This window comes from Lycorma delicatula, chromosome 2 (genome assembly GCF_047948215.1).
Source record: "Lycorma delicatula isolate Av1 chromosome 2, ASM4794821v1, whole genome shotgun sequence".
Classification (NCBI taxonomy): domain Eukaryota; kingdom Metazoa; phylum Arthropoda; class Insecta; order Hemiptera; family Fulgoridae; genus Lycorma; species Lycorma delicatula.
The window spans coordinates 165,982,673-165,995,303 of record NC_134456.1 but is presented as its reverse complement, the minus strand read 5'-3'; the positions used below and the strand labels follow the sequence as shown (position 1 = coordinate 165,995,303).

The 12,631-nt window shown below is 27.5% G+C and overlaps 1 protein-coding gene across 1 annotated transcript in view; it reads left to right on the top strand.

Annotated features, from left to right (window-relative positions):
* LOC142319401 (vitellogenin-6-like) overlaps window positions 1-12,631 on the top strand; it is a 98,897-nt gene that overhangs the window by 78,426 nt on the left and 7,840 nt on the right. Inside the window, exons 20-23 of the mRNA XM_075356643.1 lie at window positions 2,726-2,849; window positions 4,098-4,316; window positions 8,867-9,196; window positions 12,146-12,434. Coding sequence (XP_075212758.1) covers window positions 2,726-2,849; window positions 4,098-4,316; window positions 8,867-9,196; window positions 12,146-12,434 — 962 coding nt within the window. The remainder of the gene's footprint in view (window positions 1-2,725; window positions 2,850-4,097; window positions 4,317-8,866; window positions 9,197-12,145; window positions 12,435-12,631) is intronic.

Sequence of the window (12,631 nt, the reverse complement as noted above, 5' to 3'; positions counted from 1 at the left end):
GTGCATTACACATTAAAGATGGTACACATAAATGTATCACTTTAAAACCTTAATTTTCCAGATGAATACATTAAATAAAAAATTAAATTACTGAATTATTTTACTATTTTTTTTATTTTTTTTTGTTCATTGTGCAAATTTTATGTGAATATAAAATTTTAACTTAAGAAATGAAGTGTTTTATTTTATTTTTTTAATTAGCATTATGAGTATTTTAGTATTTGAGAACTTTGTATTACACTTTGCCTTAGAGTAATCTGTAATTGTAATCTTATATTCAAAAACTTCTTATGATCCTTTAAAATATCAGTAACTTGATAGTATATTATAATGAATAAATGAACCATACAATATTAATATTATATGCAATATTATAAAGCACCATATTTTTTATAGAGTGCATTTGTAAGGTGGCATACTTTAAATAGTGGTAATAAGAGCAGAATTCACCATTGCTGAGATTTCTTTCTGTCCTTAGACCACTTTCAGCCATGTTTCTCAGAATAACTTAAATTAAAAGATCTGATGTGGACAACACATGACTTTCTTGTATGCCTATTAAATTACATTTACTCATTTTTTTAAAATTAAAAGTACATCAAATTTTATTTTATTAAAAACTTTTGATATAATTTCATTTTTTGTTATTACTGAATTATTATTGAGCGTAAAAATTTTATTACAATGAGAGGTTAATAATTATTAATAAATCAATATATTTAAATTAAAAAAATAAAAAGTTAAAAAATGGAGATGAATTTTGATTCGAACCGATGTGCCTTCCCCTAAGATCCAAATATTTAATTAATTAAAATTTTATTTGGCTATAACTCTGGAACCTATGAAAATAAGTATCATTTATGATATATTGTTGAAATGCTCTCAATGAAGGCTTTTTTAGACACTTTTGTTTCAGTTAATTGCAATCAAAAGGAGAGGTGCACAACTATTTGTTACAACAGTTCTAAATCCAAAATTTCAACATCCTATGGAGTTTTGAGTTATATGAGATACATACGTATGTACAGACATCACACCAAATCTAGTCAAAATAGATATTTCCATTGAAATCTGGAAACCAAAGTTTTTCGTTATCACAATATTTCTTTTACTTCATACAAGGAAGTAAAAATTAAAAACTGCTTCAGTTATTTAGAATCAGATGGTATCATTACTTTTTTCTTTATTTTACATTAGTCATTAGTAAAGAGCAATATTAGTGCAATGTAGCTTAATAAATATTAATAACTTAACCATATTTTACTTGTGTGAAGTAAAGGAAGTATTGTGATTGCAAAAAACTAGGTTTCCAGATTTCAACAGAAATATCCAATTTGACCATCTCTGAATCCATTTGACTAGTTTCAGCATGACATCTATATGTATGTGTCTTGCATAACTCAAAAACTATTAGCATAGGAATTTCAATGTGGATGTTGAAATTTTGGATTTAGGACTGTTGTAACACCTAGTTGTGCACCTCCCCTTTTGATTACAGTTAACAACCAAAAGTGTCCAAAAAAGCCCAAAATCAAAAAAAAAAATTGGATTTTGGACTTTTTATTAACTGCAGTAATAAAGTCCTCATTGAGAGCCTTTCAACGATATATCATAAGTGGTAGTTATTGATATATTATAAGTGGTACTTATTTTCACTGGTTCCAGAGCTATAGCCAGATAGAATTTTAATTAATGAAATATTTGGATCTTAGGGTAAGACACATTGGTTCGAATCAGACTTCATCTCCCTTTTTTTTAACTTTTTTCTTTTAATTTAAGTATAATGATTTATTAATAGTTATTAAGCACTCATTGTAAAAAAAAATTACGATGAATAATAATAATATTCAATATTAACAATAAAAAAAAAATGAAAAAATATCAGAAGTTTTGTTTTTAATGAAATAAAATTTTATGTACTTTTCATTTTAAAAAAATGTGTAAATGTAATTTAGTAGGTGTACAAGGAAGTCATGTGTTGTCCACATCAGAATTGTATTTTAAAATCTAAGTTATTTTGAGAATCAAGGTGGTCTAAGGATAGAAAGACATCTCAAGAATGGTGAATTCTACTCTTATTACCATTTTTATGCAGTGTATTTATTATTAATAATGACATTGATGTCAAATCACTGTAGTTTAATAAATAGACAAAAATTTTCATATTTAAATTGGTTATTTAATTTTCAAATTTAAATTGGTTATTTAATTTTCATGGTTGAAATTGGTTATTTTCTGCAATGGTTATTTTTTTTGGTACTTGTGTATTATAATGGCGCCACTATCAATGGGAAGTTATAACCAGTGCGACTGGTGGCAAGTTAAATAACTACTTTCTACTTATAAACAAAATTTATAATAAAATTATAAATATAATCTAACCAAACTTAACCTATACTTGCTAACCTTCACTAGCGAGAGAAGCAAGCATAGGTTAAAAATGGTTAAATTATGTTTGTAATTTTATATCCTATAGGTAATCAATCAGATGTCAAATTTATTATCTAAGCAATGGCTTTTGTTGTTATTATTATTATTATTATTAAAGCGATAGTTTATTATTATTATCTAAGCTATAGCGATATCCTATTTAGGTATTCAGATATCAAGTTTATCTTTACTAGCTAAGTGATAGTGATAGCCTTTCAGTGACACCATCTAACACCTAACTGACTAACCATAGTGACACTGTTATAATACATAAGTATCTTTTGACTAATTACAGAAACAAGCCATTTTATTTTGTATGGATGATGCTGGACAAAACTACAATGAGATCTTCACAATCATCTGACAATTGTGCTATTAAAGTATATGCATCTCCAACTACAACAAATGCTGGTTCTAAGGTAATTGGTTTAACTACTTGTTTTTCTTTCAAGTGTTGTTAATTTTAAATAGTTTTAAATTATTGCTCATTTCACCATGTATAGTTAACATTAATGATCAAATGTAAATTCTTAAATTATTTTGCTTAAAAGTAGCCTGGCAAAAACTGTTTTTTTTTTTCTGTTTCTTGTAACTTACAATGCCATTCAGTATTTCTTTCTTTTTCTACTTCTAAAACATTTCAATGTATTTCTTTGAAATCTTTTTAGAAACCTTCTCTTTTTTATTAATTTAATTATTTACTCACCAATTTCCTTAATATTCTTTCTCTAAAAGTGAATCTATCCAGTCATTTACAGATTACTTCCTGAAGGTTTTGTCTGATATTGATGAAATTTTTTTCACCTTTTTTTTTACCTCTCTGTGAATGACTATGCAGTTTACATTTGTTCTAGTATTAAATTATTATTAAGTTGGTACATAAAGGAATTAAATCGTTATCAAGACTAAATTCTCACCGTTGGTTGAATTTAATTGAGAAACCAATTTATTTTCCTTTAAATATCTGATTTTAGCGGAATAGATTAGAGAAAATGAACGTTTTTGAGTTATGGATGCAAAAAGTTATATTTTATTCTTTTTTGTAATTTTCAGAAAATATTAAAAATTTTTGATATCGCTCACTGTTGAAATCGCAATCTTAGTCAATAACCTAAGCCCAAGCCTAAACAAATCAAATTGATGAGAAAGCTGTATATCATAAGTTGATAATTTCCCACTTACAATACTCATACTGTTCTGCAGATTATCATCTAAACAGAATTTAGAAAGAGTTTTTAGAATGTAGCAGAAAACTAAAAAAATACATGGTATAAGATACTGAGTTTAAGAGAGTTTATAAGATCAAAGTTTATGAAGAAACATATATTATAACATCATTACCTGTGGTAATAAAAAGCTTTTATAAAAAGCTAAAGCAGCCTTAAAAACATTTGAAAGTAACCTTTATTTAAAGCTAAAACTTTAACAGCTGTTAAAATGTTTTTACTTAATTGAAGAATTACTCTCTTTTCCTCAATAAATATTTTTAAGTTTAGGGTTGTAATGTATTGAAAAGGGTCTATTGAAAAGGGTTGATGTAAAAACCATATTTGAGAATATATATATACTCTTAGTTTAGTTATTCTTATTGGAGATGCTGTTGTTTCTGTAATTTACTTTTGTGTTTATAAAATGTATAAAAATGTTATGTAATTTTTTTTTTACAGTTTAATATTAAGATTAAAGTAAATGGTGGAGAAGTTGGTAATCACCCATTACCAGGATATAAATTCAATGTGTTAGGAGATGTTGAATTGGTAGGAGAATCAGAAGACAAGTCAAGATCTTATTCCTTTAATTCTGATGTTGATAGTTCACCAAATGGAATTAAAACGCTTATCAAGACGAAATTTTCAACAGCAGTTGGTGGTGTTACTCAAGGAACTGTAAGTATAATTTTTTTTTTTTTAAATGTATATCAGCAATCATTTAATTTAGAATTTTAGATGAAATCATCTTTTTAGTAACACTAGGAAACTTCTTGTAAATATAGAAAAACTGTTTTCTTTATATGCTTGCAGTTTCATAATCTATTAAAACATTTAGATAGTTAACATAACTAAGATATAAGTTTAATCAGGCAACGTCTGACTTCATCTCTTGTCATTATAAAAAGGATATTTTTCAACTAATTTTCAAATTATGAGTACTACATGACAATGACATAGATTAGATCTGATTAAATATCCTAATTTTGCAAATATATACCAATCATTTTTGACGTATACCATCCCAAGTGACATAATAGTCCTCTAATCGACGTTGTTTATTATCTTTCTCTACGTGTTTTTATTAAAGAACAGTTACTTTCTTTCTCCATTTCACCTATGCTTTCTGTCTTCCATTCACAGTCTACCTCCAGAGATTTAACTCCTCGAAAACAATGCAGATTTTTACGTTTGGTGATTAACAACATTTTAAATCTTTCAGTCTCTAGCATGTTTGCAGCCCCTAACAACATAATTTTTTATTTACTTTGTTTACCACCAAAGCACAGATAATTTTTAAAAGTTAACATTTTGTTGGTTAAACATTTGAAATATTTTTTAAGAGAACCATCTCATCCGCATTGAAGATGTCTTTTCGCAAATATTCTTCTAAGATCAGTTTCAACACAGTCTGCTTCCAAGTTATAGAGTCACATATGCTGGCACTTGCACTTTATCCAGAAATTACTTTATGAATAATGCAATGTCTTTTTTAAACTTCTCTCTTTTTTTCTGTTTAGCCTCTGGAACCACCGCAAAGAATTACTTCAGAGGATGATATGTATGAATGTGAATGAAGTGTAGTTTTGTATGGTCTCAGGTCAACCTTTCCTGAGATTTTAAACTTCTCTAGCCACCCATTGCTGGCTGGGAAATATTTGTCCTAATGCGGCTCCTAGTGCATCTTTGGAGTCGCATTAAAATAGCCTTGTTGATATTATCATAATACATGTTACATGTGTTTAATTTTTTTCTCACAAGATTTTCTTTATGCTAGTCTAATTCTTGATAGTACTGTCCTGATTTTTTTAAAATTATTGACAATGAACTGTGTGGGATTCCAAATTTTTGCGTGAAATCTGTTTTTTAATACCTCTGTTAACTTCATATATAATGCTAATTCTTTTGTAACGCTAAGGCACTTCTGTTTCGACATTGCATATGACACACTAAAGAAACAGTACAGTAGAGTACTGTATAATATGAGTGACTAATTCAAAGGCAGAGACCAACCGAATTAATTCCAGGAAAAATTGTTGCTGAACTATTGTATGCACTGAACAATAGAAGGAATACATGTTAAATATTTTCTAAGAATTCTATTTGTTATGTCTACATTTGTTATGTTTCAAACTGTGGGACATTTTTCATTACTCTCTTATCAGGTATACCTTTGTAGAGTCTATATCCTTGAGATTCCAGGCATTTAGGTTCATCATGGGACAGACCCATGATGAAAATGCTATGCTGGTTCATTAGGCCAATTATTATTTTTAGTTTACCAGTCTTCATGAGTGAATTTACATTTTGTGTGGAAATGTAGATAATTTGCTTTGCTTTGATTTTGGACTTTGTATTTTTCTTGTTTGTAGTGTTCTAATGTTGTAGTGTTTGTAGGCATTCCAATGCTTCTGATTGCATGTTGTCTTCTAAGTGGAACCCACCATATCCGAATGCTGCCTTCTCTGAACTCTGGTGTTGCTTGGTTCAGCCAGTGTAGTATTTCTTAAAACTAGTATTTCATGGTAATGTAGTATTTCATGGTTGACTGTCAAGAGGTCACCTGTGGTGGGACTAGGTCCCAAGTTACAGCTCTAGATATGACTTAGTGAGGTGTGATTTGATGATAGATGAAGCTGTGAAGTTTGTTTAGATTTAGATCACTGGACAAATCTCTCATAGTTGTTCCAGATATATCCAGGTGCACCATGTGGAGAATCAATCCTATTTTGTTAAAATTATTATTTTGGAGAAAGGTTGCAAAGTCAGATCCTAAATGTTATGTCCTAGATTAATTATAAATAAATTAAAAAATAAATATGTGATTGTGAGAAAACATCACATATCTACGAAACTTAGGAATCTGATTCTTCTGGATTAGAAATTTATCGTCACTAGGATTGAAAAGATTTTAATCTCCTACTATTTTTCATGTTCCCTTTCGATTTACTCCCATAAAAAATTTAAATATTTTTTTGTTGAAATGTTTTTTCAAAATGGATTCTCGTCTAGAAAAATATATACCTAGTTGAAGGGGTGTTCATATCCCATTGTTTTCAATCGACTTCTACCTCTCCCCTAACCACCAAAATAAAAAAAAATTAAGTACTTCTCTATTCAAACTTTTCTTTTTCAAAATGTATTCTATCTTCAAAAACAATTAAAAAAAAATCACAAAGGAGAAGAAGTAAAGCTTGCCTTCTTGAATTCTTAATGACTTATGCCTCCTTGCTTCCCCCCTCCACAGTGAACAATAGTTGAAAAATAACAATATCAAATCACTTTTTCCTTCAAAAAGATTTCTGCTACATGAGAAACTTAAAATTTGTCATGGACCCAAGGGTTTCAGACTTACTTCCTCCCTCCCTTGTAGCATTGTAACAATAGCATTTTCAATCAGCTAAATTAACAAAAAATGAGGTATTGTAAAATTTGAACTATTCCTTTTTTAAAAAAGTACCTTTAGAAAAAAATGTAAAAAGCATATAGTAGAAGATTTGGGACTATTAATTTAATTATCTTTTTCCCCCAGCTACATGAATATGTAAAATTATGAAAATTAATTTTCATAATTTCATCTTAATTTTCACCTTAATGAAAATTAAGATGTTATAGTATTTGTCTCTTCATTTTCAAAATATATTTTATTTCAGAAAAATTTACAGAAAAAGTGATCAAAATGTTACCCAAGAAATATATACTTCCTTTGTGCTCAACTCAAAAAAAGTTCTAGCCCCTTATAAAAGATTAAATACTGCTGCATTTCTATTATTATTTTTTTTCAAAACATGTTCTATCTGAGAAGAAATTAAAAAACAATGGTGTGCAAGGCATCAAGAGCTCCTCTTTTGCTAGGGTCTGTAGCCCCTAGATCCTTCAATTGTTAAAAAAATTCAATTTTCAAAATTTAAGTCTTACATTTGGAAAAATATAACTACTGGAATCTTTAGCAAACTGTCTAGTTTTCTGGATTAATAAAAAACTTTATGGTGAGAATTTAAGCCCTTTTCTCACCTACCTACTGTATGCCCATGAGCCTTTTCATTAAAAAAAATTGAAATATTTTGATATTCAAAATTTACTTTCAAACTACCTAATCTTTCAGTAAATTGCCAATTCTATCTAAGAACACTTAAAGATCTTGAGTGATATCAAAGAGATTAGACTTTGCAATTTTAGTCTTTAGTTGAGTAGAATTGAAATTGATTATTTGCCATCTTCAGTTAATAAATAAGTATATTGAAAATAAGTATATTGATCATCTAAACATTATTTTTAATAACTTCTATTTTTGAATACAATAAAAAAACTCAGTGTGATATTGATGAGGTCTGGGCTCTGCTTGGCCACCCACCGGGTTGGTCTAGTGGTGAACGCGTCTTCCCAAATCAGCTGATTTGGAAGTCCTAGTAAAGCCAGCTATTGTTACACAGACTTCAATACTAGATCATGGATACCGGTGTTCTTTGGTGGTTGGGTTTCAATTAACCACACATCTCAGAAATGGTTGACCTGAGAGTGTGCAAGACTACACTTCACTTACTCATGCATATCATCCTCATTCATCCTCTGAAGTATTATCTGAATGGTAGTTACCAGAGGCTAAATAGGAAAAAGAAAGAAAGGGCTCTGCTTGGCCATTCAGTATTTATTTATGAAATTTTGTCCTTATCTCAATATAGTTTTTTCCTGTGTTTCATAGTATTTGAAAAAACTGATACAATACTAAAACCCCTTTTCTATCCCATTCTGTATTAGTAACAGTATTAATAAAACTTGGATGGAAAAAAAAATCATAAACTGTAAAATTTATTTACTCCAGAAACAACAGGCTACACCCAATTATAATTTCTTAATGTTAGATAAATTTTATAATGTATGAAAAATGTCAAGCCTGACCAAGATTTGAATCCAGAACCTTCCTGATGAAAGGCAGAGATACTACCATTCTGCCATGGAGGTCAGAAATATACAGAAATGGATATAATAGAAATATAACATATATTTCAAATTGAAATATCTATGGGAATGCATTCCCCATCTAAGAATTTTCACATCATGCTGCTGTGCTTATTTTTTGTTATAATTCTTTTATGAGAATAATATTCACTGTTTTTATTACTAGATAATGATAGTCAATGTTATATTAAAATGGTATTTTAATATTGAAAAGTACACATTTATTTGGTAGTATGATAGTTAAAATTAATTTTTTATTTTACTTTCAGCCTTTTGTTATTGACTTTGAAAAAACATTCCCTCCTCTTGGTGCAGATTCCTTTAAATATGGATGGGGTGATGAAAGTGTCACAACAAAATTGTCTGTTTCGGGTCAGTCAGAAGATTCTTTGTCTTTGTCTTTTGACATTGTAGGAACAATATCTGAAGAACAAAAAAAGATAGCAAGTAGTGATATTTATCCATATAATCAATGTGAAGTAGATAAGAAAAAATCAGAATGGCAAGGACCACTTTATCCAAGAACATCGGCTTGCTTCGAAAGTGCTATAAGATTGTTCTATGCTCGACAATTAAAGATTGGAATGAAGTATAATAATGTAAGTTGTATCAGTTTTTTACATCAATACATCTTCGTTTCTTTTATTATTATTATTATTATTAATACTACTTTTAATTTAGTTTTAATATACCATTTAAAAATCAAACCTTGTTTTTATAATATTACAATGTTTATTTATTTTTTTCCAAAACAGTAACTTTTCAAAAGGTTTCACAAGCTATAATCCACTCCAAAGACTTCATTCCAAAGGGTAGACAATAGAAAAAGACCACATTCTTTATGACAGATAGTCATTACAGAATGAAAAATTCCAAGTGTAATCCGAATTAGAAAATTGCTTATTAATTTGTTATATTTTTGTAGTTAATAATAATTTTTATATTTGCGCATCACATCATTAAATATGGATAATACTTTTATTTTATATATTAATAATTAAAGACAAAAGTTAAAAGAATTTGATTTTTTTAGTAGCTTTTGAATATCCATACTTTCCAATTCAAGTTATTACCAGATGACCAAGAGCTGTTTACAGCTGTAATGTAAAAGAGAGATATTTAATTAATTATTCTGTCTAATCCAATTATAAATGAGAGAGAGAGAGAGAGAGAGAGAGAGAGAGAGAGAGAGAGAGCAGTTTTTTACATATAATAAGAACATTTGTTAAAACCAGTCCTTAAGACTACCTACAGTTGATTTAACAGAAAAATATTTGACTGATTCATGTTTCGTGATTGTTATAAGGTCATAAGTATGTAATACCAGATCAAGTAAAGTAGTTAAAGAAAATCACTTTAATTTTTTTGCTTTCTCTCTGTTGGAAGGTCAGTAAAAATGTCATCTTTTTATAATAATAGTTATGATAGAAAATAAAATGATAATATTAAATAATGTTATAAAATCTCCTCTACATTTCTTTCTGGGCCAGGTCAGTTATCTGCATTACCAAAACCAATTTTATTAAAAATGGTTCTAACAAAGACAACACCAATGCCCTCATTACAAAATAAATTCAATAATTAATTGGTAATATAGTAATAATAATAATAATAAAATTGTTATACTGTGCAATAATTAGCTGGATTACTGTGTAATAATATTATCAATAGATTTCTGTAACTATCTGAAATTAATTTAATATATATTACATATTAAAAATATATATATATATATATATATATTATATATTGATAATTAATATTAATTAATTGTAACACTTATAATCCAAAATTATATATATAAATTTTACATTGAACTGTTTAGCCTTTCAGGTACAAAATTAAGTTCATTGAATGTCTTGTCTTCTTCAGTTTGCAGTAGACATGAGATAGCTTGATTAAGAGTATCCTAAAGGAGTGCAGAGTGTGGATAGTAATGTGCTGGGCTCCACAACAGGAGCCCTCTACTCCTCAACTGTCATAATTTTTGGATTTGAGTAGGGACAGTTTCCAAACAACCAGAGCATTTGCACTGAAAAAAGGTGTACCATAAACTATTAGTCTCCTGAATATCAATATCAAAAACATTGATCTTAGGTTGTTGGCTCACATTCAAACAACTTTCTTGATTGTAGTGATAATGTAATTTACTATCACATTACATTCTAATTTAGTCTAATGGTGTCGTCTATCTGCTAACAACAGACTTCCCTTATAATGATTTAATTGCATCAATCAAAGACACAACTCCATCATTCTCTACATATGATACTGTTTGCAAGAGTAGAATGAATGACTATTCCACAGAGCATTGCCAACTAATTGCCCTGATGATTATTTAAGCTTAGCAAATGTTTTCTACCAAAACACAAAGAAAGTCAATCTTGACATTGACTAATGTGAATTAAAGTATTGTGAATTAAACATTGAATTTTGTGTTATTAAAAAATCAGTAATCTGATTAAATTTACAGAACATATTTTTGAAACAAAAGAATATGGAAATATTATAGTTTTATGATATTGAAAGAAAAAAAACTTTAATAATTATGTAGATGTTGATAATGTGATAAAAATTTTATTGTAAGAAAATCTTTTCAATATTATTGTGATAAAATTAAATTTAAAGCCAGAAACAATGTGTTTGTCTACTTATATGGAAAAGCATGAAATAATATAAAGTAATTGGATTTATTGGTGAAGGAAAAATATAGGAGAGTGGTAATATCAGAGCTGAGTGATAGAAAGGGATTCAGCCAGGTCAGCATCAAGTTCCAACAATTCTACATATTCAAATTAAAAAAAAATTGTTACATTTTCTTTCAGTGTAAAATGTACCTATATCTATTGTTTTATAGTTTGGGAATAATTTTACAATAGATTATCTGATTTTATTAAACAATTGTCTAATGATAAATGTAAAATATATATTAAGAAACCCCCAACTGTTAGCTACATTTACAGCCTGGAAACACAATCTTAGCTCCATTGAAATGAATAGTTAAAAAAAATATTTAATTGAATCCTACTAATATTTAAGACATTGTTTACTATTTTAGGGATTGTTTCTAAACATAACACAAAGAAAAAATTGGTTTGAACATTTTTCATTAAATGGAGTTAAAAATTACCATATAGAATAAAATGTAGTTTATGTTGAAAATATCACTTTAATATTTAAAATTTATTATCAGAAATGTGTTAGTTGGAATGTTGGACTTTGTTTCAAGTTTTTATAAAATAAAAATTTTAAGTTATTATTAAAAATTTATTAGTTAAATAAATTATTAAATTATTAATAAAAACTATTAATAAATAAATAAATTAATTATTAATTAATTATTTAATTAATTAATTATATTAATAAAAAATTATTAATAAATTATTAAATTTATTAGTTATTATTAAAAATTTAAAATAAAAATAAAAATTTGTTTCAATAAAAATATAAGTATAATAATATAAAAAAAAATATATTTAATGCATTTGAGATACTTTTTTTTAAATTTCATGTATTGTAAAATGTTTTATGAATTGTTTTTATTTCAGATTCGTATCGTTAACAATCTCATTGATAATCTTCCTAGTATGTTCGGTGGTTCTGTTATAGAAAATGTGAATAATGATACAACTTATGCTGAAAATTACAGTGGAGCAGTAAATATAACCATACTCCATAGAGTTGCAAAACCTACAATGGAAATAGAAGTATTAACAGCTGATAGATACCTTAAATTGATAGATGTACCGAGTATCAATAGAAACATATACCAAATCCAACTGGATAATACACATTTCTCAAGGTTCATTCAATTAGTAGAATCTACAGGACTTGTTAGTAAGTTTTTTTTTTCAGTGACATAATAAGAATTTGAATGACAAATGTTTATTATCACTATTACTAAATTACTACTGATAACTTAATAAAAATTCTAATTCTAACCAAAGTTGTAAACTCATAATATAATTTTTTTATTTATAAATCATTAATAGCAGGAAACCTAATTTTTAGCTTCAAAATAACAAAAATAAAAA